The following is a 27758-nucleotide window of genomic DNA, read 5'->3' as shown; positions in this document are numbered from 1 at the left end:
CTCTACCTTACTATTTTATCTCTCTTCCTCTTCCTCCTCTATATTATCTATCCTTCTTTTTTCCTCTGCATATATGTTTATGTTGTTATTGTTGCATACTGCTATTTATCTCTATCTATATCTCTATCCTAGTTTTTGTCTAGTGCTAATGATTAAAAATAGTGTGAGTTTCATTTGATAATCAAGATGAGAATAATGCATAGTTGGGGGAGTTATTCCAACTACTTATGGTTCTCTAGTAGCATGCATGGTATGCTTAAACATGTAAGTTGATACTCCAAATGCTTTATCACTTCTTCAAGTTCTATAATTCAAATATTGGTATGGATATCTTTCCTCATTGCACATAATTTTAGTTGTCAATGTAGAGGGTGCAAATTTGTCTAAAGCATATGTATTGATCGTAGTATGATATTAAGTACTTAGTGCTATATTGGGGACTTTGGCCTCTTATTCTTGGGCTTAAATGCTCAAAGATATAATAATATAGCATGAGAACTTAACAACAAAATATGAGCCATCCTATCAAATCACAAGCACATTTCTAGCACGAGAATTTAACAACAAAATATGAGCAATCCTATCAAATCACAAGTGCATTTCTAGGCAAAAATTAATGCATTCACAATGTTAATTTAGATTCTCACTCATCTACACTTCTACAACCATTATGCAGTAGGTAGGAACTATGACGCATTGCGTCTCTTGTTATAAATTGTGATATCTTGACACAAACATGTCAATTTCTTGATATTTAATTCTTATACATAATTCATTTATATTTATTGCAAGTTTGTTAAAAATATCAAAAATTTCACTTTAGCTAAAATATTTCCTTCTATAAAACTATTTTTTTTAATATTATATATATATATATAGAAACAACAGCGGAGGTTGTCCCATAGACTATTTTTAGGTTATCAATAATAATAATAATATTATTATAATATTTTCATTTAAGAAGAATCACATAGACGTACATAAAAAAATTAAAATTTATACGAGATCAAGCGGTACCAATAATAATAATAATATTATTATAATATTTTCATTTAAGAAGAATCACATAGACGTACATAAAAAATTTAAAATTTATACGAGATCAAGCGGTAGTCTATGAAACACACGTCTTGGAGGATCAGAGAATAGGCATATATGGCCGCAGGAAATCATACATAACATACAGTGATCGTAGGAAAGCATAACAATGAGAGAGCTTGAGGAGCAGCAAAACGATAACATCACAGTGATGTCAGAAACTGCTAGGGAGGCAAAAAGCCCCCAAAATCCTGAAGCAAAAGAGGGTTTTGGTCTTCTCGGAGAAGTCCATTACGAAGATATAGGTAATGGGAGACTCAAATGCCTGGAAACTGGCCATGAATTGCTGCTCAAAGATGCAGATTCTTACGGGAAAAGTAAGAAGTGTCGCCTGGCTCTCATTGACCGCGCATTGCAGAATAAAAGGGCACCGTTGAATTCCTTTGAACAGAGTCCGCTTGACAGGTAAATTGGATTTCTTTGTCTTCATTTGTTTATATGCATCAACTACAGGGATTGCTTTTTCTGCTTTTGATTTGAATCGCTTTCTAAATAATTTAAGCGATTGATAATGGAGGTGGTCGCTTTTTCTTGTCTGCCAGGGTTTTAGATAAATCCAGTGAAGTTTTTATTTGGCCGTCAATGGTATTTTCAGCGTGCATTACATATTTGTTCTCGTTCTTTTTTCTTTTGGCTTAATCTGGGTGGGAAAGCAGGATGACAGTCACGACTTTGTTAACTAGCATTTCTCAAGAGCTGTTCAATATTTGGGGTGTAGGATTTCACTATTTTATGTTTGGATTTGTCGGTTGAGGGTTTATGTTTTTGCCAGTTCTGACATACCAATTTTCCCTGCATTTTCTGAAAACTTCAGCTGCTTTCGGGTTAGTCATGGTATCGGGTGTTTGCCAGCATACTATTTATAGATAATTTCATCGGAAAATAAAGCCTAAATGTCCTCTTTTCGTCTTTGGGAGAACGCCATATATATTTATGGCAACACGTCGTTCAAAACAAATATACTATGTTCCTTATGTGATGTCCTCTTTAAGTTGAAAACAAACACCCTATCATTCATTTCGCTTGGCATTCGGCAATTTAGAAGTAAAAGAATGGGAGCATAGTAATAGCTCAAGAAGATCACGATGCAATATCTTAAAAGGGGATACTAATTTTGTTATAAAAATTAATTAAAATAAAGAAGGGTTAAAGTAAAGTGAATTGTAAAGTAAGGTTGTCTCTTATAGTTAAATAATCTTTCTCAGAGGGTACACTAGTTTATAATAAAATTTAATTAGAATATAGAGGGCTTAAGATAAAGTGAATTGTAAAATAAAATTCTCTCTTATAACTAAATAAGCTCTCTCAGCTATTAATGATAGGAAGTGCAGGAAATTTGAAGAATAATCAGTGTAACACGGGCACCGTAAGGTGAAAGGCAGTGGGTGTGAGGGTGCTGTAGTATATCATACATTTGGTACTTGAAATGCTAGTTATGAAATGGTGTATACTAGTATAAGAACTAATAAATTATGGTACCAAATTCTGAATAATATCTTTGGGAGGAAAACTCATCTTTAGAGGTCCGGCAAGGAGGAGGAGAGATATTGATTGAAACATTCTATTTTCTGTTTTTCTCTACTTGTTGGAGCTTTGGAATTTAGTTCAATTAATCTGAGTATGAAAACCGCCTAGGTTTGAAATTGCAAGACAAAGAACTCAGAGTTCCTTGGAGTGTTTTCATACAAGATTTAAAATTTATGCTGAAGGGGCATTGTTACTATTGGAGTAATTCTGCATTCTTTTTGTGCAGAAATATATGGGGTTTGTAGCTGCAATCCGAAGAAGTGAGGAGCGCACTAATATTTGGATACCATCTGCTTCACAAGTCACTTCTGTTAGAGCATGATAATGGTTTCTTTGTAACAGTTAGCTGCCGTTGATACTTTACATCATAGATGCAGCAGTGAAAAAGATTTCAGGCAACCAGCTACTAAGTTTTACATCTGTAAATTACAATATTATATCCAGGATTGCACTGCAAGTTGGGGCAGATGTATGGTGGATTCACATGGTATATTGAACACTCATAATACTGTTTTAACAACAACCAGAGTCTGGATTATGGTGCATCCTCTTCAGATTACTGTCACAACTAGGAAATTGATCATTGTGTCAACTTCATTATTGGTCTAGGCTTCAACGATTGCAAAATCTATTCTATTGAGGTTTCTGGACTGGCGGAATGTACTTGGGCAATATTAAAATGCCGAAAATGGCATGAAATTAAAAAAGCCATGATTTTCTTTGAATTGGGTATATCACATGTTGGGTATGCATGCAGGCTTTTTTTGACTTATCCCCAAAATGGTGATGTGGACAACCAGGGACATAAATGATGTTCCTTGTCCTTACTCTTGCATAACACTCTTTTGGAAAAAGGCTAAAAAATGTGTGTATTGTGGATCCCCAAACCACTCTTAGTCCTGAATGAGACATCTTGCATGCAAAACAACACATCAGGCTCCTTTGTGGTGTATGACAGTTGTATGTTGTTAGGGCTGACTTTGCAAAATTTGAAAGTTGTTTTTAAAATACCAACATTTTCCTGTTAAGATCAAACACAACTATACCTAGGATTTCAAGCTCCATTTGTACCTCTCAAGGTAATGAGTTTAGTCCCAAGATGGTGGTGTTCAGTCATTTAAAACAACAACTTTTAGTTGTTTTAGTTGTTTTTTAGTCCCAAGATGTGTGTGTGTGTGTGTGTGTGTATTTTGGATCCCCAAATCACTCTTAGTCCTGAATGAGAGACCTAGCATCCAAAACAACACATCACGCTCCTTTGTGGTGTTGACAGTTGTATGTTGTTAGGGTCGACTTTGCAAAATTTGAAAGTTGTTTTTAAAATACCAAGGTTTTCCAGTTAAGATCAAACATAACTATACCTAGGATTTCGAGCTCCATTTGTACCTCTCAAGGTCATGAGTTTAGTCCCAAGATGGTTGTGTTCGGTCATTTAAAACAATAAATTTTAGTTGTTTTTGCATTCACAAGACCACGTTTTTTTATGACATAACGATAGCGATTTCAGTCTTATTTTGGAAACCTCATTTCCAGTCTCAATACAAAGTAGGTAGTTTGTGCCAACAGCTATGATCCCAAGACAAGGAAGGTAGGCTTATTGATTGGACACTTCTTTGCAAGCCTAGGTTTAGCAACATGTATTTTATCATTTATGTTCTTGTCATTTTATAGTTGAACTTGCAGCATTTGGCATTTTATCGTAAATGTTTGCCATCCTCTATAGTCCTCTAAAATGGTCTCCAATTTTCTCCCCCAAAACAAGTGCACCTGCCCCCTGCCATCCTTTCTCAAAAATTGGTTCAATATAGAAAATAGTGAGTCTCTATTTTTTTGAAGAGAAAGCCATATATTAGAACAAATAAGTTAAAGCATATGTGGTTCAATCAAATCCTTGAAAAAGTTGGGTAGAATGTGAGTGTACTTTAAATACAAATCACCAACAAAGCAAGCAAACATGTGGTCGCAAAATGAGGACTTGGTTCAATTCAAAACAATCTTATGGACCCTAGAGGGAAACAACTTTTTAGTGTCTCTGAATGAGATTAAGGTTTAAACTTTAAATGTTAGGGTTAGTTTGGATTTCAATGAATCAAGTGAATATTCTGAAAATTAAATTTGAATGTAAATTAAAACCCGAGATTTCACTTCTTTAGTCTTGCTCTCTTCCTGATCATGGATCATGTAGTTTTGATGCAAATGATCCCCATATCCTACAAATTAGTTAACATATCCTTTGTATAATGGAGGAACAATAACACAGAGGTAAGTACAAATTAAAAGCTTATATTCCAGAAAATGTCCTTGTTGTGTTCATTATTCAGCAAAAGAAAACTATATCTTCAAAATCTGAACTCTAGGATTTCAGCTATTCCCTTTATCATCAACAACTCCTAAATTAAACCCTAAACCCTAAATTAACTCCTACAAAGACTACTAAGAAACACTAGTCCAAAACAGAAAGTCAACTCCTAAATTTACTCTATGGAGACTGGTAGGTGTTGAAGATTGTAACTACGATAGAGATCTTTATCTCTGATTTTATGAAATAGAATTATGATCGTTATGATTGGTATGGTCATCTTCAGTTGAAGAAGGCATGTGTAATAATATTTAGAAACATGTGTCATGCGAAGAGGCATGCATATGGAAATATGAAAAGCTGTATATGCGTATGGAAATATGAAGAGTTGTATATTTGGAAATTGAAGAGACCTTCAGTTGTGTAATGAAGAGTCTCTCTATTCTTTATATATATTGTATCGAGCAAAAAACATTATACACTCCAACATTTTATTATCAATAAAAGTGATTATTTTTGGTGTGGCTGGGTTTTTTCCCTTAAAAAGGAAGGATTTTCTTAGGATAATCTTGTGTCTTTTGCATCTATTTTTCTTACTGTTGTTTATCTTTGTTTTTAGGCAAAACTTAACATGGTATCAAAGTGAGGTTGCATCGACTAGGCTCTACGCATATGCATGTGATTCATGGATGTTGTAGAGCCAATGAGAATTTGTTACAAAGGTCTTTGAATGTCTCGTTAGATCTCTTGTAGAGTTATACAACTTCCACATTCGAAGAAAGCGTCACAGGTCCCAAGTCATCCTTAGTCATACCTTTTGTAATCTCTTGTGGCATGAGGGATTCCTTCTCCTTGGTGTATGTTTATGTTTTCTGTCAAGGTCTTTCTTGGAGCCGTTCATCTTTGCGAGACATGGAGAATTGTAAAGCGGTGTCAGTGTATTCTTCATCATGCAGAGAAGAGTTGATTTTGCATTATCTTTTTGTTTTGTTCCTTTCTTGGAGTTGCTCATGGTTTCATTGTGCTTATTAGATGTAGATGTGTACTGACAATTTCTTGTGCTCGATTATCTTAAATGGCTCAGTAATGGCTGCTAACTCATTATGGATGTGTCACGATGATTATGATTCATGTTACGTTACTCTACAACAGGAAGTGTTCTCCTAAGCGTCAGTCTCTACTATGGAATTTGAAGCGTTAGTCACCGCTATGTAATGAAGGTTTTCTTGTAGAGTCATTTTTGGTGTATAGTATATTTTCTGACAACAATGAATATTAAAAAGGCTTTTTTCTAGTATTTCTATGTTTTTCTTTGTGATTATTCAGACCTGTTATATGTCACTTTCTCAGTGTATATATTGATCGCATCTACAGCTAGAAGGCTCTAGATTTCGATGTTCTTCCAGGAAGAGATAGTGAGTAGGGAGTATAGTTTTGGAAAGGAGAAATTGTAGTGAATTTGCATACAGAGGACAATGACAACAACTACTGTGTAGTGAGCTTGGTGTGCAAATTAGCATTGGACGTAGAGGATGGCCCACCCTTCAAGTTAATACTCTCGATGTTGATAAGGTTTGGTCTTGGGACTTCATTAAGTTGAACCAAAACCATCGCAAGCCAATTGACTAGAAAGGGTTATTTTAGGGTTGACGTTGATAAGGTTTGGTCTTGGGAGCTCATCAAGTTGAACCAGAACCATTGCAAGCCAATTGACTAGAAAGGGTTATTTCAGAGTTGAGAACATAAGTCAAGACATTTGAACTGCAAAGACGTGAATGTTTGGCATGGCTAGCGTAGAAATAACAAACATGTATTATGTTAGTCATTGTGGAACCTTATCATTTTCCCTTGGGCTTCTTGCTCGACAAGCCCAACTCATCTGATTTTGGCTATCCTTTGCCGCTCGCTGGTGGTCACGTTATGGTTATATGAGAGGAAAGACATTACTCCTGTTGTTGTGTCATTCATTAACTCATGATGAAGTATTCTTCTGTTACGACTTTCTATATTTTGAAGCTAGCGTTGAGGCCCATGGGTGACTAGATTTTATAGAAAACGTGTTTGGTTATTTTGATGTGTAATTGTTAGGCACTGGTTCGAGCACTGGGTATGGTCTGTTGATATTTCTGCCAATCATTTTTTTGAAGAATATTCTTTGGACTGTGATTCTCGTTATGAGAACAGTGAGCTTTGGTTACTCTGGTTTTTTTGGATGTAATTCTTCAGAGTTATCAATGTGAGTTTTTCATATTTTTTGTTGTCTGGAAGATTCCATTTATATGTCATGCTTTGTAGGCTAATTTGTTCGATATCAGTGGTAATCTTCAAGTCATATGCATACAGGACTATTGGTAATTTGAAGAGTTTCATAAAGGTAATGTCTTATTTTCTTGTAGCAACAAAGGTATGTGAACTCTTTTTCCGTATGCAACTGTTATTAATATGTGTGTCTTGATAATCTTAATTTCATCATGCTTGACTGTAGTCTGAATTTGAAAAGATTTTGTTGAAGTGTATAGCTTTGGTGAGACAATCTCTGTAACTAATAAATCTCTCTCTCTCTCTCTCTCTCTCTCTCTATATATATATATATATATATATTTTACATACTGATATATATGTATATATATACATATATAATAATGGAGTAATTCAATATTATTCTGTTATTGATTGCTGAATCTAACTGATGCAGATATATGTTTCATTTGTGAGAAGTTTGAATCAAATTCCATGTGAGTATCGACCTTACTGCAGAAGCCCATTCATATATGGCTAATAAATATTATTGATCATGCAAGTATTATGTGTGGGTAATACACATTAGTGAATCGGTGCATATACAAACTGATTGCCACTAGCATTTGTTAAGTGCTAATTATCTATGAGAAGATACGGTGATGAATGGTCGTCTCAAACTAGAGACATGCCCTTTCATCCCGTATCTTTTCATATATATGCACACACACACACACAAATGAATTCATTCTCTCTAGTGTTGAAATCAATAAATACGAAGCAAGATTTGGAGAATAATAAACAATTTAGTCATTTGAACATTACTCATCTTTGGCACAGCAATACATATTTAAAGTTCTGGAGCAAATTAGATCCATATATATATATAGATATATATATTGAAGTTTGAATCTGCAATGTGTTAATCATCAAAACAGTAAGATTCTGAAATTGAAAAGTTATATATACTCTAATCTGAAATAAACTTTATCCTCAATTACATGGTATCAGAGCCAAGTTAAGGAAGATCCGAATAAGTTTGATATATCAGATTAATACCTTTGGACATTGCAGTCACATACCATTCTTCAAAATGTCAGACATAATCAGATTTAAGGATTGCCTTGAGGGTGCAAACAACTTCTTCTCATGGAAGTTAAGGATAATGATGATATTAAAAGAAAATAAACTAGACCAATTTGTGAAAAATAAGAACGCAGAACCTAAGAATAAACCAGAAAAATCTCAATGGATTGAGAATATTGAAAGGCCATGAAACTAATAGTAGATGCAGTTAGGGATCACATAGTATCTATATTGGCAAAATAAGAGACTCCTTATCTTATGTTCAAATCCCGGAAGAGCACATTTGAATATATAACACTGGCAGAACTCTTGCACTAAAAAGACAAATGAATCACATAAGCATGATTAAAGGAGAATCAGTCAATGCATTCTTCATGATAATAATTGAACTGAGGGATCAACTGTTAGTTGTTGGGTACAAAATTGATAACAAAGAGCTATCCCTAACAGCCTTAGGTGGTCCACCAAATTCATGGGAGTCATTTGTACAAGGCATAAGTGCAAGACCTAAACTTCCAAAATTGGATCGGTTAAGATCTGATTGCCTTCAAGAATAAGCTAGACAAATGTCAAAAGGATATAAACAAAAACCTATGGATGAGGATATTCAGGTCCTAAACACGAATTCACATAAGGAAAGAAAAAGAGCTTCAAAAGGAAAAAAATATATTTGTGGAAATGGTTCATCCAAGCAGAGAAGAGATGCCTCTCAAATTCAATGCTTTAGATGTGATTAATATGGACACTGCTGCAAATTTCCCTGAGAGGACAAAGAAACAAGCATCTTATGCTAAAGTTGGAAAAACAAATATGCAAGATGACTCTAAGAAGTTCTTATTCGACTCAGCACTATCAAATCATGCATTAAACAAATTAAACACTTGGGTTATTGATAGTGAGCCATCAAGATATCACTGGATTTCGAGAACATCTAGATACTATGGTGGAAGAAACTAACGAAGAGGTAACCGTTGGGGATGATTCTGCAGACCCTGTAAAAGGGGTGTGAACTTGTACCATCACATTAGAATTAGGTATCAATATCCAATTAAAATATGTACTATTTGTTTTTGAAATTAAAAGAAACCTAGAATCAATATCTGTCGTAGAAGATAATGGATATAGGGTCACCTTCATGGATGGGAAAGTTCTGGCATGGCCAAAGATCTCTACATATAAGAAAGCTAAAACTATAGGTAGAAGACAAGGATACCTATACAAATTCTGCAGTGTATCCAAACAAGCACCTATTTATGAAACTTCTTACTCCAATGAACTCTGGGATCGAAGATTACGGCATATTCACTTTTGCACCCTAACCTCCATGGAAAAATTGGTGACAAGACTACCCAAATTAAATCCAAACCATTGTGGGACATGCAAAGTGTTGAAGTTGATGAAAGATCAACCCCGCAGCTCCCAAGAATCACCTGAATGCAAACACCTATCATAGAAAGAGAGAAGCCAAAGCTATGGAGGCCGAAATTCCTAGATCCGCAGATGAGACATTCTTGATGAGCAAAAAGAGAAATTGCTATAATCAAAAGTGAATGAGTTTACAAAGAGAGAGCAATCCTAATAAAAGATCAAAACCCTAATAGGTAAAACCTAGGTTGCATGATAATAATTAATAAAAGAATTAATTATTATATGCCTAAAGTTTAGTTTAAGTAAACTAGATCTAATAAGTGACTTAATAATTAAATCAATATGATTTAATTAATAAGAAAATATTTTATTACTCTAACACAAAGAATGTGCCTTAGGGAAAAACACTAAGGAATCTTTTCAAAATAGTTTGAGTAGAACTAAAAATATATTGGAATTATTCCATTTTGACCAATGTGGACCCATGGTTAGCCCTTCCACGGGAGGTGCCTTATATTATGTAATTTTTGTAGATGACCTCCAGAAAAACTTGGATCTACTTTCTTAAGTTTAAAGAGTCAAAAGAGATCCTTAAAAGGCTTAAGGAGTTCAAATCCCTCATAGAAAACTCCTTTGGAAAGAAAATTAAAACACTACCAGTTGACAATGGGAAAGAGTACACTTAAAAAATCATTAAAGAATTTAGTGTTAATGCCGCGATTAAGAGGGAGTTTATTGTACCCTATAAATATCAACAAAGTGGGGTGGTGAGAGGAAAGACAAAACTATTGTGGAGGCTGCAAAATCAATGATGTATGACCAAAACTTAGATACCTCATTTTGGGCAGAAGCATCTAGAACAACAGTTTACATCCAAAACAGATGTCCCCATTCACACCTTGATAACAAAACTCCTGAAGAACCTTTTATTGGTCTAAAACTTGACATAAGCCATTGAAGTATATTTGGTTTCCATGTGTATATTCATGTGCCTAAAGAGAAGATGTTGAAACTAGAATCATCAAGAAGGAAATGAATTTTTGTGGGCTACAATGAAACCTCAAAAGCATACAGGATCTGCATACCTGGACAAAGACAAATAGAACTTAGTAGAGATGTCATATTTGAGGAAGATATTGCCTTCAAAAGGACAAAGAGTTCAAATGCGTTAGAAGTTCAGGAATCACCAAACAACATGGAGGAAGCCTCTACTCCTGAGATTCAGAGGGAGTACCCTGTTGAAGCCTCAAATAAAAACCAAATTGATTTTGAGAATCAGAGGAACATCAAGAGGAAAATCAAATAATTAACATTAAGACAAAGATCATTTTGGGCTAGAAAAATTGTTGCGGCAAAGAAACTTTTAGAGAAAGTAAGAAGCCTAACAAATTATCAAGCTATGTGGCCTTAACGAGCGAAATCATAAACTCAAAACTTACTAGTGTATCATAAGCTCTCAAACATCAAGCATGAGAAGATGCCATGACATAAGAGTATCAATCCATTTTGAAAAATGATGTTTGGGATATAGTACCTAGGCCTAAAGAGAAATTTGTCGTCTCCTCCAAATGTCTTTTCAAAATTATACATGTTGCAAACGACAATGTAGAGAAACATAAAGCACGTTTTGTTTCCAGAGGGTTCTCGTAAAAGGAATGTATTGATTATGAAGAAACATTTGTACTTGTTGCCAAATACACTTCTATTAGAGCAATCATAGCTATTGTAGCAATGAAATGCTGGAAGATACATCAAATGGGTGTGAAAATTGCATTCTTGAACGAGGCTATTAAAGAAGTCTATTTAGAATAACCTTAAGGGTTTGTGATTCATAATGCAACATCTCATGTATGCAAATTGAAGAAAGCCCTATATGGACCTAAGTAGGCTCCCTCGGCTTGGTACAAAAGGATCAACAACTATCTCATGGGTCTAGGGTTCACAAAGAATGTTCTAGATCCAAATCTTTATTTAAAAATTATCAAAGGTGATATGCTAATACTAATCCTATATGTTGGCCTACTAATTACAGGAGAGGATCATCTTAGTGTTCAGCGTAAAAGGGACCTAGCATCATAATTTAACATGGAGGACTTGGGCAGATTACACTACTTACTAGGTTTGGATGTCTGGTAGAAACTTGATGGTATTCTTTTGAATCAAGGAAAATACACTATTGATAATTAGAAAGATTTGGGATGATAAATTGTAGACCGATGTCCACAGCTATGGAAACTAACTTACATAAGTTAACAGAGGCAACACCAGAGTCAAGATTTGCAAATTCTACTCTTTATAGACGAATTATCGGATCACTAATGCACTTGGTTAACACTCGACCTTACATCTACTATGCAATGAATGCATTGAGTCAATTTATGTGTGAACCACGAAAGATATACTGCAAAACATATATTGAGGTACCTATAGTGTATAAGTGTTGTAGCTTTAGTTGGGTTGAGTTGACCTAGAGATAATCCTTCTATGGTTATTGGTTAATCATCAATTAGACAAACCCTCATATATATATTTATGTTATATATTAAAATAGAGACATGTCTCTTCTACGAAATTTATATAATATTCAAATTTGTATTTGGAACACATAGAAATAATAGTAGTGCTATTACATTTTCAAAAAATGATCCTACAAAATCAACATGGTATTAGAGCTAGGTTGCAAATACAAGAAAAGTAAAAAAAAGGGATTAAATATAAATAATCACCATCTACGTGGGAATTTCATATTCTACAAAGCAACTGGATAATGGGTTCAACAATCAAATCATATGATCCAAAATTACATATGGAGATGGGGAATTAATAGGGAGGAAGAATGATGGGAAGATCTAACTGCTTCACAAGAGCTCTCCTAGCTCTTCTTAAGACCTATCCTTTGGCCTTGGTAGGGTACTTTCTTTACCCCACTTTGAGATCACTACTAAGATCCCTATCCCTTTTAGAATTCTCCACCAATTTCAAACTTCAAACTACACCTCAATTCCCTCCTAGAGAACTCATGGATACAACTAGCCATTCTTCTTCCCCAGACTGTTCTTGGGACTAGGACTAGGTTTGCTCTCTATTCATTGTTAGGTTTCAATCCTCCTTGATCCATCCTGATGGTTTCTCACTTCGGTTTCTTATCGATTTCTTGCTTGTTCAGTTTTAGGCCTTGTAGCCTTTTTGCCCCAATTAGGCCTCCTAGAAACTAGGTTTCTTGGTTTTTCACACAAACTTCCTTAACAACCCCCTGAATCAACTATGGATTTTTTCTACCATTAGCCAAGACTCAAAGATTTCTTGGGTCTTGAGTCTTGACACTGTCCATACACTGGATTTCTACCAATCCCCTATTTTCAAGGGTTTTTAGGGCATGTAAACCAGTTTGACTTCTTTGCTTTCAACAAGTGCACCAAAGGTCTTCCCTGCACCCATCCTTGTTTGTACATGTCCAAGACACATGTCCCTTCACTTCCACACTCCTGGATTGGCATGTCTAATCCATTCAACAAGCCCTCTTGCTGCTGTTCTGAACAAGCACCTAGCCAAAATGCCCCTGCACTCGTCTAGGGCTTGTTAGTAAAAATAGCTCATTTGCAACCCATGACTCCAAAACTTATATTTACACTATGTACAAAGTCTCCTACTTAATTCCAAGAGGCCGTAGAAGTTCAACCATGAGAACTCAAGTAGGAGCCATTTTTGCACAACTGGCTTTGAACCAAGCAGTGAATTAGAAAGACACAAGAATTTAGCAAAATGATAACTAACCTAACAAATCAACAAAGCCAGTGCTACAAAAAGTAAGAACACAACAATTACTAAAATTTCAGTGCATTAACTTAGTTCTTTCAATCCATTAATCATTGGATTAAGGATTTGTCATGCAATTTCAGACTTTTCTTGCTCTTTCCAATTCCACAATCCGTACAATCCATTCACTCACTATTAGGTTAGGTTTAGAGTGGTCTTATATATCTTACCCTCGCATGTCTAGACCCTTAGGTCGGGGTTTGGGCACCATTAAAGCCCTTTCCCAATTTTTAGGAAAAGTTTTCATGACAACTTTGCAAAATTGTCATGAGCAACTTTTACATCTTTTACAATTTTGTCAAACCATTCACCTCATTGTTTCAACTTGACTCCAAACCATTACATAAGACCATAAAACAACTAAAAGCATCAAAATCTCAAAAATCATTCCACTTTGGGGTCTTGGTCAAAGTTTGACCCTTTGGTTGACTCTGTAGGACATGAACACCTAGATCCAAAAAGACCACTCAAATCCCTTGACTCCACTCATCCCTAAACTATCCACACACACAAGTCAACTTTGGACTTAATAACTTAGTCCTTATTAATTGGTGGTTGGTTAAGCCAACCTACAACTACAAGCCAAAATGTATTGAAGACCTTGAGGTGCTCCTGCACCATTCTCCCCCTGCAACAAACAAGTTAGGGAATCTGTGGTGTTAAAAACTCCTCACTGATTCCATGCTTCTTGAAATCACTCTCAACTATCCAAGTAACCTCTGACTCTGGTTGGTGTCTCCACTTAACCAGGTGTTCCATGTATATCTTGTGCCTAGCTTTCTTCTTCACCCTAGAATCCAAAATCTTCTTAGGTTGTGGCTTGATTTGACCAAGTATCTTGAGTTCCCCCACATCCCTATTCACTTTAGTACTATATTGTTCATCCTCCATCTCTGGCCCTTTGTATTTGATTAAATCCTTCCCATTAAATATGGGAGAAATGAACATCTCCTTGGGTAGTTCCACCTTGTAGGCATTGGGTCCATATTTGACCAACACCTTTCATGGTCCAATCCTTCTCATTTGTAGCTTGCTTGGTATGCTCTTCTGTAATCTAGCTTTGTTCAAGAATACCATCACTAAATCACTTACCTCAAACTGTAGATTTCTTCTCCCTTCATCTCTCTTAGCTTTCAATTTTGGATTTGCCTCTATTAGAGTCTTCATTACTTGCTCATGTACCTCTCTCATTGATTGAGCAAAGTCATCAGCATGACCATTGATTCCTTCATAACCCTTCAAGTCTCTAAGCTCAAGTACACCTCTTGGATGTAACCCATATACCACTTCATCAATTCTAGTTATAGTTCATCTACCTCAACTATGTTGAGGGGGCGAGGGATCCATCGGGATGGCCCTACCCCTGCATGTAGGCAAATGGACTTCTACCAGTAGTCCTGTTTGTACTGTCATTGTAAGCAAATTCTACCTACGGAATAGACTTGCTCCCATCCTTGTCCATACTCCTTAGTCAAACACCTCAACAAGTTACCAAGTACCTTGTTGACTACCTTTGTCTGACCAACTGTTTGGGGATGGTAGGCAAAGCTATGAGACAAGTTGGTTCCTAACCTTAAAGTGTCTTCCAGAAATGGTCCATGAACTTCACATCTCTATCTGCCACTATGCTCATGGGTAAGCCATGTATCCTAACTATTTCCTTGAAGAAAAGGTGGGTAATGTAACTGGCATCATGTGTTGTTTTGCATGGAATAAAATGACCCATCTTGTTAAACCTGTCCACCAACACAAACACACTGTCCAAACCAGAAGATGTTCTAGGTAGTCCTACTATGAAGTCCATGCTGATGCACTCCCAAGGCCTATTTGGGATGGGTAATGGTTGATAGAGACCTGCATTTGATGATGTTCCCTTTGCTTTTTGACACACTCCACACTTATCCACATATCTCCTTACATCTTTTTGCATTTGAGGCCAATGGTAGAACTTTTCTACTAAGTCTAGGGTCTTGTTCAACCCAAAGTGTCCACTTAAACTCCCATTATGTTTCTCTTGAATAAGATTCTCCCTCATAGAGCCTCTTGGGACACACAACTGTTTGCCCTTGAATGGTAACCCATTCTGCATTGTGTAATCAACATATTCACTATGAAAATGATTATCATATTCAGTACATACCTTGTAGATCTCTGAGAAGTCTGTGTCTCCTTTGTAGAGGTCCTTGAATTCCTCAACTCCAATGCTTTGCAATTGGATCTCTTGAACAGTGAGCAACCTCCCGCTACATGCATCTGCAACCTTATTATCAACTCCCTTCTTCTGCTTGATGGTAAAGGTATACGACTGCACTAGTTCCATCCACTTGATATGCCTCAAACTTAACTAGTCTTGGGTGTTGATGTAACTTAGGGCCTGGATATCAGCGTAAACCACAAAGTCCTTAGGCAACAAGTAATGCCTCCACTTTTTAAGGGCTTGTACTAAATCATATAGTTCTAAATCGTAGGATGAATACCTAGACTTTGCCTCATTTAACCTTTCACTAAAAAATGCCACTAGCCTGCCTTCCTGGCTTAGGACTGCACCCACTACAATGTTACTTGCATCACATTCAACTATGAATGGCTTATCAAAACTAGGCAATACCAATATAGGTTGGGTAGCCACTTCCTTCTTTAATCTCTCAAAGCCTGCATTGGCTTCCTTGGTCTGCACAAACTTTGTCTTGAGTCCTCCTTTTATGGTGTCAAGGACTGGTGCACAAATTTCACTGAATCTTCCTTATAAACTTCCTATAAAACCGAGCCAACCCATGAAAACTTCTCACTTCAGTCTTGTCTTAGGAGTAGGACAACTTAAAATGGCTTCAACTTTGCTCTTGTCCATTTTCAAGTTGCCTTGTGATACTACAAATCCTAGGTAGACTAGTTCTTGCTTTATGAACTCACTCTTTTCAAGGTTTATGGTGAGCTTTTCCTCATGGAGTTTCCTTAACAAAAGTTCTAGGTGTTTCATGTGTTCTTCTTTGGTTTTACTGAAAATGAGAATATCATCTAAGTAGACTACCATAAAGACTCCTATGTAATCCTTTAGAACCTCGCTTATTACCCTCATAAAGGTACTAGGTGCATTTGTAAGCCCAAATGGCATTACTAGCCACTCATATAACCCCTCTCTAGTCTTAAATGCTGACTTCCACTCAGCTCCCTCTTTCATTCTAATTTGATAGTATCTACTTTTTAAATCAATCTTAGAGAAGTATTTAGCACTCCCTAAGCAATCTATTAAATCTTTTATTCTAGGAATGGGAAACCTATATCTAATAGTTATTTATTGCCCTAGAATCAATACACATTCTCCACTTACCTCCCTTTTTAGGAGTCAACACCACTGGAACAACACATGGGCTTATACTCTTCCTGATTAGACCCTGATCCAAAAGCTCTTGCACTTGCCGTGCTATCTCCTTATTTTGTTCTGGTGTCATTTTGTATGCTGCCTTGTTAGTCAATGATGCACCTAGCACAAAATCAATTTGATGGCTGATTGCTCTTTTTGGTGGCAATGTAGCTGGTGTACCTTCACAAATAATATCCTTGAACTGATCTAGTAGTTGCTTCACCTCCTCTGGCATAGGTGATTGTTTAGGCATCTCCTCCTCCCTTGGTTTCACTAGTATGGCATAGCCAACTCCTTCCTTCTTTATATCCTTTAGGAATTCTTTCCCACTCATCAATAGTCCATTGGATTCTGCCTTCTCCACTATGTCTTCCTCTATCAAAGACTGGATCTTATAAGTTACTCCATTCTTCTTGAATGAGTACTTATTCTCCTTACTGTGGTGTACTGCTTCCCTGTTATACTCCCATGGTCTGCCAAGCAACATTGGTAGCACATCACAAAGTATCCTATATTGATTCTTCCCTATGGTGAACTCAACCCACACTTGTTCGTTAACCAATATGTTCTGCCACTTATTCAACTAGGTGACTTTGTATGGAAATTCATGGGGTATCTTAGTAAGTTTCAACTTCTGAACTGCCTTCTTTGAAATGACATTATCAATAGATCCTGAATCAATTATGACCCTGCATACCTTGCCTAGTATCTTGCACTTGACCCTAAAAAGAGCCCTTCTTTGCTTATGCTCATCTTTGGTATGTTCTTTAATCAATATCCTTCTCAACATGAGATTCTCTCCTTTCTCTGAATCTAGACTCACCTCTGATTGTTTTGGACAATCCTCTTCTTGGACATAGGCAATCTTCTTCTCACTTTGTGAAATGAGAGTTTGCCAAGACACTTGTAAGCTGGGTGACCCAACTGCCCACAGTTATAGCATTTCATGGAAGAAAAATGAGAACTCCTTCCAAAACCCCCTGTCTGCCCCTACCACTTTTGTAAGAACTTCGGCCTCTGCCATATCCACCTCTGTTATTTGGTTCATGTCCTTGCTCTATAAGCTTGGAGTCACCTTGGCTCCTACTGTCATTGTCTCTTCCACTTGAACCACCTTTGTGTCCACCTCTAGTGTCTTTGCCTCTTCCTCTACCCCTAGTATTGGAGTCTTTTTTCGTCTTGAGTTTTTCCTCCACTTTAATAGCCATCTGATAATAACTATGAAGGGTAGTCAGTGTAAAGAGACTCGACTCTTCTTGAATGTTCCATCTAAGACCATTTAGGTACCTTGCCACTTTAATGCTTTCAAGTTCTTGGACTGTAAACCTTAGGCTTAGTTTTTGGAACTCTTATGTGTAAGCAGCTACATCTAGGTCTCTGTGTGTGAGATTTTGCCTCTTCTTGTGTAATTGGATGTCATAATCCTTAGGTAGGTAATTCTCCTTCACTTTGGCCACCATGGTTTTCCAGTTTGTTAGTGGTTTCTTGCCTTCCTTCTGTCTTCCTTCCACACTCCTGGATTGGCATGTCCAATCCATTTAGCAAGCCCTTTTGCTGCTGTTCTGAACAAGCACCTAGCCAAAATGCCCTTGCACTCACTTAGTGCTTGTTAGTAAAAATAACTCCTCTGCAACTGATGACTCCAAAACTTATATTTACACTATTTACAAAGTCTCCTACTTGATTCCAAGAGGCCATGGAAGTTCAACCACGGGAACTCAAGTAGGAGTCATTTTTGCACAATTGGCTTTGAACCAGGCAGTGAATCAGCAAGACACAAGAATTTAGCAAAATGATAACTAACCTAACAAATCAACAACACCAGCGCTATAAAAAGTAAGAACTCAACAATTACTGAAATCTCAATGCATTAACTTAGTTCTTTCAGTCCATTAATCACTGGATTAAGGCTGTGTCACGCAATTTCAGACTTTTCTTGCTCTTTCCAATTCCACAATCCGTACAATCCATTCACTCACCATCAAATTAGGTTTAGAGTGGTCTTATATATCTTACCCCCACATATCATGAGAGTTACTATTTTGCATATGTGGATAAATGTCATGAAAGGTGACGATCTTTCATTGATGTTTCTTTGTGAGGTTGCTTTTGTAAGGTGACGATCTTGACAATGGCTTGACCTGTTATCATGGACTACATTAAGTTGCTGTCCCCGAGATCATGATAACGAACGTGTCATGATGTAGTACATTAAGTTGCTGTCCTGGAATGAGCTGGAGATCATGATTGTTATGTGATCAACTACATTCAGTTGCTGTCCCAGAATGAGCCAGAGATTAGATAACACATATCCTTCTAGGATATAACATATTCTATTGGGAGGCATCATGAACTTGATGCTAGTGCACATACCAAGAGAATATAAGTATGATGAATATCATATGATTGATATTTCTTGTTGAATCATACTTCGGATGATATCAAAAGATAACATCTAATTTGATGGATATACATTGACATCCTTAAATATGCCATTTGAAGAATATCATATTGAGATGATATCTCTTGATATGCTTGAGAGCATAATGTGTTTTATAACAATCCTCCCTAGCTAAGAGAGTGTTAATGTTGTAGCTTCAGTCGGATTGAATTGTCCTAGAGGCAATCCTTCTATGGTTATTGGTTAATCATCAATTAGACAAACCCTTATATATTATACATTATTGATAATATTGTCTAATAGATATGCTATATATTAATATTAATAATGTCTTATTGATGATTAATTTATAAAGTACCATAGAGACATGTCTCTTCTACACATATTTATACAACATTGAAATCTGTATTTGGAAGACACATAAATAATGGTAGTGTTATTACATTTGCAGAAAATGATCCTAAAAAATTAACATAGTATACTATTGGATGTGGTCTTAAATATAAGAAAGTTGACCTAGATTTACATGGAGACTTTGATTCAGATTGGGTTGGAAGCGTAACTGGTTGAAACAACATGTTAGGATGTTGCTTCAGTTTGGGATCAGCCATGATTTCTTGGATGAGCATGAAATAGTCTTCAATAGCACAAAGTTCTACATAAGCCGAATACATTGCAGCCTCTATGGGAGCTAGAGAAATAGTTGGCTTTGGATGTTGATTGTGGGACTATTTGGTGAGTTTCTGAAACCTACTACTATCCACTGCGACAATCACAGTTGTATTAAGCTCTCAATGAATCTAGTGTTCCATGATTGATCTAAGCATACAAAGATTCCTTACTTCTATGTGAGAGATATGGTAGAAAGGAATTTGATTTTGGTGGAATATATTAGTACAAGTGATCAAACAGTAGACATTCCCACCAAGCCTCTCTCTAGGATTAAAATTGAACACTTTAGAAAGAAACTTGGTATGGTTGAAATGTAAGTTATTGAGACTAAGTTTCAATTGTTTTTTGGTACTAATACACACACACATATAAAGATGTTTAATGTGTAAACTCGTTTTGTCATATGTGTGACTCTATTACTTTATGGGCCTTCCTGTATACATTACTGAAAGGTGACGATCTTTCTAATAATATGCACTTGTATTTAAACATTGTAAGGTGATGATTTTACAATGTTCACTATTATGGTGAATATCACGCGACTTAATATTCGTATACATATCACGATAGTTTGCATCTCTTGAACATTTTGATAACTATCATGCGACGTGAATGATCCTTATGAGATGACCATGGTTGATATAATGTGTCGCAACTTTTGTGGACATGCCATGATATGTTATGGTAGACATCACGAGACGTGATGTTAGTGCACATAACATAACTTGAATATAAGCAGAATGTCATGTGACTTGATGTTCTTAAGCATATTATATCCTTAGATATCATGAGTTTGGTGATATCGCTCTTCCAAACAAGGCGAGTTTATATATATGTATATATCAATGAAGTAATTCAATATGGATCGCTGATTCTAACCAATGCAGATATATTTATCATTTGTTAGAATTTCGAATCACATTCCATGTGATCATTGGCCTTATTGCAGAAGCCGATCCATATTTGGCTAATAAACATTATTGATCATGCAAATATTATGTTCTGGTATTGCACATTAGTGAATTGGTGCTTATACCAGCCGATTGCCATTAGCATTTGTTAAGTGCTAATTATCTTTGAGAAGATATGGTGATGAATGGTCATGTCTCAAATTAGAGACATGCTCAATCACCCTCGTACCTTTTCATATGATATCTATATCTATATCTATATCTATGTATATATAAATTCAAATGAATTCATTCTTGCTAGTATCGAAATCATTAAATACTTAGCAAGATTTGGAGAATAATAAGCAATTCAGTCATTTGAACATTACTCATCTTTGACACAGCAGCACATATATAAAGTTCTGGAGCAAATCAATATATATATTGAAGTTTGAATCTGCAATATATCAATCATCAAAACAGTAAGATTCTGAAATTGAAAAGTTACATATTGTCTAATCTGAAATAAACTTAATCCACAATTACAGATTTTTGGCTTGGAAGTTGCATTTAGGGTGGTAGAATTCTAGGCAAGTGAAAGAAATTAACATGGTCACATCAAGCTATTCAACGAGACCATGGTCAGCAGTTGTAAGCATTGTGTCAAGGCTTCAGTATGATAACATGCAATTATTATTGAAACGTGAGAATTTTAAGTTGTTACAAATAGTAGAAAAGTTGCACTGTTTCAAACATCTTACTTCCGTGCCCTCTCTCCAATTGTGAGATTTCACTGGAGCATATGTAAGCTTAAGCTCTCATAAGCTTTTGCTTCTGCAGAGGTCAAATTGTGAGTTATTGTCTGTTATGGAACATTAAAGTGCAGTTTTGCTACCTAACAATGAAGTAAGACATAACCATTGATACTGCAAACTGAGCATCAGCGAGGCAGATTAGAGGTTGTTGCTTCAAGTAGAATGATTCTTTGCCAAGAGCATGAGTACTCTGTATCAGTGCAGTTCTCCCTTAAGATCCAGCAATTGCCTATTCAAATGAAGCAACTAAGATTATTAGTCTTTACTTGGACATCATGTTCAATGTTGATCATAACTATGCATGTAAAGTTGTAAACAGTAACTGTCATTCTCAGCAAAATGCAGTTACAGTACAGCAAAATGCAGTTATAGTACTGGGGAATAAGTTTGCCATTTCTGCTGCTGCAAAACTGAAATGGTCAAAAACAAAGAAAATATCTATTGACAAGCTAGATGACGGAGCAGGTGGAAAGAAAAACAATGGTATAGGATCCTTTAAGAAATTTTCAGCTACTTAACCAGAGAAGCTGCAGAACATTACGAGGTTTTAAGCACAATAGCTTTCAATGTGGTTAAATTGTTCTTTGAAACCACTAAGTCATGTCACTTCGCAGTGAAGAGTAGATCCAGGAAAAGCATCAGACAAGAGAAGAATTCAGCATGCTGTATTGGAAGGGCAGCTGGACTGATTTACCTTATAAGTTACAAAAACCAGTGCAAGGATAAAGTTAACTTGGGAACTGTATCAGGTTTTGTGAACTATCTGGCCATTTTAATTTTGTTATTTGAGCATCTCTGGATACACTATCAAAGTGTCACAGTTTAAATATGTAGTTAGCTTAAGTAGGTTGAAAGTTGCCGTACTATAAAAGATTATCAATTTTATGCAGGACTTGCCCACTATATTATCTAAGTGGACTGCTGTAAAAAGATGAAATAAATAACTCTAAAATTTAAATATCTCGAGAAAGGGCAATGCTTCATTTCTTGGAAGTTTGGTCAATGACAGTATATCTTAGTACCATAAGCAAGTAAAACATGAGGATTTTAAATTTTCTGTGGGCAAACAAACCTGTAAACAATGACAAGTAGTTCCTTACTGTTTTAAAATACAAGAAAGACCTCGAGAAATCCCAATTGCTACAAGATATCTTGGTGCTTATATAGATTCTAGTTTGTAAATTTAACCAACTTTCCAGATAGAAATCAAATTTGTAGATATTTTACCTTAGTTCTGCATGAAGATGAAGGATCTGGCTTTTATAATGAATACTGATGTGCAGCTGTTCATATTGAATATGCCTAGGCCAGATTTATTCTGGGATTTTGCACTTGTCACAGTCGTCCCATGTTTGCAGTGTGTTACATGGATTTAACATGTGGGTATTTGGTGCAAGCTAACTGGAGCTAAATTTTAGTTTTTTTCTAATTCTAGTATTTACAAAAGCATATTTATAAGCGACCAATGAAATTTGACTTTTAAGTTGAGAGTAGTTTGAAACATTTGACTATATGCTTTTCTAGCTTTTACTTCTTTCAATGATAATGAAATCTGACTTTTAATTTGAGAGTTATTTAAAACTCTGGATGCACAAATCCAAAAAGTAAAAAAAATGTTGTTTATACGTTTATTTCAAAAGACAAACTATCAGGGATATGATCTTGAATTTAATATGATTATCCTTTTCTTAACATGAAATTTGTCTAGAATTTGTTATTTGGGGATTCATGGCTATTTATTTTTCTGCAGATGTAAGCTGATTTGTGAACTGACTGGTGACACTATCAACAAATCAGAAGAACACATCTGGAAACATCTAACTGGAAGAAAATTTCAGAATAAACTAGGTGTGCCGTTGTCATGAATTCTCTATGTACACTCCCATGGAATACATTTAAAAGAACTTTTCTTTTGGTGAACATATTGTAAAGCTCGGAAATAAGTTTGATCCTATCAATTTTCAGATTGAAAAACTATTTTATCTTTGTTTTTGAAATTTTGTTACCGTGTTATTTGCGTAAGGTTAACTTTATAATGAACTATCTATATATTATTTACTGTGTTGTTTGCATAAAATTGATTATGAATTATGAACTATCTATATATTATTATAAGGTGAACTTTTTTCCAGAAAGTACAAATTTTTATGATTCATTCAGATCAATGGGTATCATATGTTTGATGATTCTATAATGATGCAGTTCAGTTGAATTGATAAGGCTTGCAATTAATTTTGGTTGACGATCATTTTTTAATATTTATACAGCTCAGAAAGAGTCAGAGAAGTTGAGCAAAGGAGAGAAGTCAGAAAATGGACCTGAACCAAAAAAAACTAGAACTAAAGTCAAGAAGAAGAAAAAGGTAGAAATAGGCAACATTAATTCAGATCTGAATGCAGATGTTGACTCAAAGAATGAGTCCGAAGAACCAGATTTTTGGATTCCCCCTGTCGGCAGTCGGTGGGATTATGATGATGGCAGAGATCGATGGGAAGATCACAGACGGTCAAAAGCAAGCCATAAAAAAGGGGAGAAAAGTGGTTCGAAGAACGATATCATCGAAGAAGGTAGAAAATTTACATCCCTGTTTGCATTTATTTCAAATAGCGTTTTAAAATTTTTAACACTTCCATCCCATATTTTATAATGCCATGCATTGTATCTTGTTGGTTATAATCCCATGGTCTTGGGATTCAAGTTAGAACCTTGAATGTGGTTATGCAGCTTGTTTTCTTGTACAAAGGATGTTTTTTTGTAGTTTTGTATATTTTATTTCTTTCAGATGGACAAATGCATGTTTTATTTCAGGCCAGTTTAGAGAGAAGAAACTATAGAGTTTTAACTACAATGGCAGCAAGGGGTAGATCGCCATGGTTTTTATTTAGAGAACTCATAAACATAACTTTGATCACAATTTGGACGTCAATCTAACAAACCTTTCTTTGATATATGTGTGTGTGGTCACTGTGTGTGTATAAATTAATACTGTTAAAAATAAATGTTTATTACATATCTTTTACACTTTTTTTCTCAAATATTTATATAATTGAGATTTTTAAATATTTTAATACTTTAATATTAAATACATATGAAGTCGAGGTTCAAAATAGGATACCCTCAAAAATATATAATTTAAATATTTCAATATCTTACATATACATATATCAATGATTTAAAAATAAAATAATATCAATATAATTATAATTATTTAGATGAATAGAATAATTTATAATCATATAAATAAAAATACTGATTAATAATTATGTCGAGAGGTGTAACCTACAGTGGCAGCAGGGGTAGAATGTAGAAGTGTCTCATGTTGTGTCTGAAAGAATAGTTGAAAGAAACATGATCTAGAGCTAATATATTTATATATATTTATATATTAGTTCTCGAAACTTTAAAGTAGGAACACAGAAAACTTGGTAAGGATGAAGAAACTGTTTGCAATGATTTGTCTGTTTCAATCTCCATTTATGGCAGCTTACACCACCTGCCCTTTCTCATACATTTTTGCTTGCAAATTTGTTCTCCATTTTATGAGGATATTTGAACGAGTCTGTCAAATCACAATTTTTAGGAAAAATGAAGGTCAACCTATCTTGTGTATTCGACAATGATGGATGTGCGAACTTGGGATGACCTTTTGACCTGAGAAAGTGTTAAAGTTTTGGCAGCCACAGATTTCGCTTTACAGAAGATGCTCTGGTATTGTCCTTCAGGTATAAAGTGGCCAAGAAGGAAATTTGACAACAAAACATTGTTTTGATGTATGAATTTCATAATTTTTGATCTAGTCTAGTTGAACTTCAGGAGTGGTTGTCTCAACATTGGAAACCCTTGGTAAAATATGGTTTTGCTATTTGTCGTTGTATAAAGGATGGTTTTTGGTACCATTTAAAACTTTCTTGAATATGGGTGCTTTACTCAAGGGAGGTCCCTTGTTTTGGGACAAGGCATATTGGGGTATAACAACATGGCTCCTAGATTTGAATTATTTGTCTGTTTCCCTTTTCATTTCTCTGATTTGGATTAGGCTCCCAAACTGACACCTATAATTTTGGTCTTAGGATTGTCTTTCATCTATTGGAAATACCATGGGTGAGCTTGTCTGAGATATTGAGCAGATGTTTACACATTTTGCCTCTGTTCAATGTTCCACACAGACCATAACTGACACCTATAATTTTGGTCTTAGGATTGTCTTTCATCTATTGGAAATACCATGGGTGAGCTTGTCTGAGATATTGAGCAGATGTTTACACATTTTGCCTCTGTTCAATGTTCCACACAGACCATAAAAGAAAATGATAGCTTCTGCCGTTAAATGTTATAAGGATATTCCATAATTTGTTTGTCAGTTGTAGATTGTTAATGACTGCAAAATTTAGCAATTGGATGAGAAACAAGGGACAGAGATTTCAAGTGCTATAAATATGACATTAACATACCTTAGATACAGTCTAAATGTGAGTTTACACTCAGTGCTAAGAAATGACTGCAGAGATTAATTCCAGAGGCCCTTGGGCCTTCTACAGTGCAACAATTAGTCACCACAAGAACCAATCAAGGCTCTCCAATGAACTTTTTGCCATTACAACTTCTATGACAGTAGTGAACTTGATTCTTTTAAATTACATTGCTAAATCACTAAAGCAGCTGTCAACAAGAGAATTTGGACTGTACCATAGGGAGTTGAACCTTCAAGAGGTTATGAATAGTCTCTGGCCATAAGGACATTCAAATTTCAAATGATCATCCAAAAGGAAGAGGAAGAAGAAAAATTCAGAATCTGGAACATTACTGGATGCCATCACCGTGCAAAATGATTAATGAAGTCATTGCTTCCAACAAAGAGGTGAGTGTGTGTTCACCACCGGTGAAAGCAATTTCTTGAACATTGGCAGATTACTCTGTTTTTGAAGATTTTTCCACTCACCAAAACCTACATGTGTATGTCCCATACCAGCAACAGCAATCTCCTCTAGAGTGGTGGAATTTATGTTTTGCTGTGGAAATCCATGAAAATTCATACTTTTTTGGGATCATGCCTTGGAATTTCTTGGATGAATCTTCCAAGTACATTGAGTTTTTTTTGTATAATTTTATTTATTTTGACATTCTAAATCATGCATGCCCATTTCAAACCCTTTGAAAGTGAGACGAGTTTTCCTTTCTTCAGTTGTTTACAAATTTGCTAAAGATGAACCCGAGTTTAAGAGCTTGTAGCTTTATTTTTTCGGAGATGTTATATAAATAGAGCATTCCACTTTCTTGATTATCTATTGATTGTGTGTTTTGAAAGTGTTTTATTCAGGAGCTGGTGTTGCTGAAGATATAACTATCAGGTAGCTATTTAATCTTGTTTTACTAGATATTTATAATAGGTGTGATGATTGTGTTGTTTTGTCATCTAGTATGCCAGCAGCTTTAATAATTTTTTTTCCTCATTCAGCAGAACTAAGCGCATGTCCATATCAGTTGGTCCAAGTAACTTTGCATCGCAGAAGAAAAAACACAAGGCAACCAATTAGTTGGTCCAGGAAAATCCTGTAGAAGACCAAGTTTTGTGATCTGGAAGTCATTTACCTTGTTGACTTCTAATTATAGGAATTTAATTAACTGGAGAAGTGCGCGGTTAAGGAAAAAGAGTTATCTGCATTTTTTTTGTTATTTAATACCAGTGGCAATGGGAATTGAAGTGGTTGGAATCAGCAACAGCAAATGTAAACACGCTGCAGTACTTTATTTGGTCCTTAAATGTAATTTTGGTTGGGGACACAAGTGAGATGTGCAGGCATGATGAAGCAGTTGAATATGTGGAGTATAAATCATAGATTGATTTTTAACTTTTTTCAATTGAGAATTCAAATGTGTACGCCAACTTGGTGCAGATTTTTAGGTGAGGTGTTTCAGACCAATACTGGGCTCAATGGCAAGTTGTGTGATCCAAGTTTGGTTTTCTCCCATGTTAGTCATGGAGTCTTGAGCAGACCTTTTGTTGTAGACTGCATTTATTTATTGGTTGTGAAGATTCAAGAATAGTTTAGCTAACTGCATATTTCTCTCCTTGAGCAGTAAACTAGCATTTGCACCAAAAGGAGGTGCAATGGTTAGCTGATTGTAAGATATACATGTCACATATTATGTTGGAAGAATTAGAAGTAGAACTTTAATTCTGATTGCA

The 27758-nt window shown here is 35.5% G+C and overlaps 1 protein-coding gene across 4 annotated transcripts; it reads left to right on the top strand.

Annotated features, from left to right (window-relative positions):
• The first annotated feature begins 1085 nt into the window (after window positions 1-1085).
• Window positions 1086-27758, top strand: LOC149580683 (uncharacterized). Of its 4 annotated transcripts, none has more exons than XM_089792832.1 (5): window positions 1086-1503; window positions 23322-23419; window positions 23839-24138; window positions 26889-26919; window positions 27030-27758. In XM_089792832.1, the coding sequence occupies exons 1-5, from the start codon at window positions 1208-1210 to the stop codon at window positions 27103-27105; spliced, it is 801 nt and encodes a 266-aa protein (XP_089648958.1). In that variant the 5' UTR covers window positions 1086-1207; the 3' UTR covers window positions 27106-27758. The 4 variants fall into 4 exon arrangements, with proteins under 4 accessions (XP_089648958.1, XP_089648949.1, XP_089648942.1 ...); XM_089792823.1 differs by having other exon boundaries at window positions 27027-27758; XM_089792816.1 differs by having other exon boundaries at window positions 1089-1503; window positions 26877-26919.

The sequence above is a fragment of the Cupressus sempervirens genome, chromosome 1 (genome assembly GCF_028749045.1).
Source record: "Cupressus sempervirens isolate cs-2001-9-10 chromosome 1, ASM2874904v1, whole genome shotgun sequence".
Lineage (NCBI taxonomy): Eukaryota > Viridiplantae > Streptophyta > Pinopsida > Cupressales > Cupressaceae > Cupressus > Cupressus sempervirens.
Note: the sequence above shows the minus strand (reverse complement) of the source record. Positions and strands in the feature narration are given on the sequence as shown.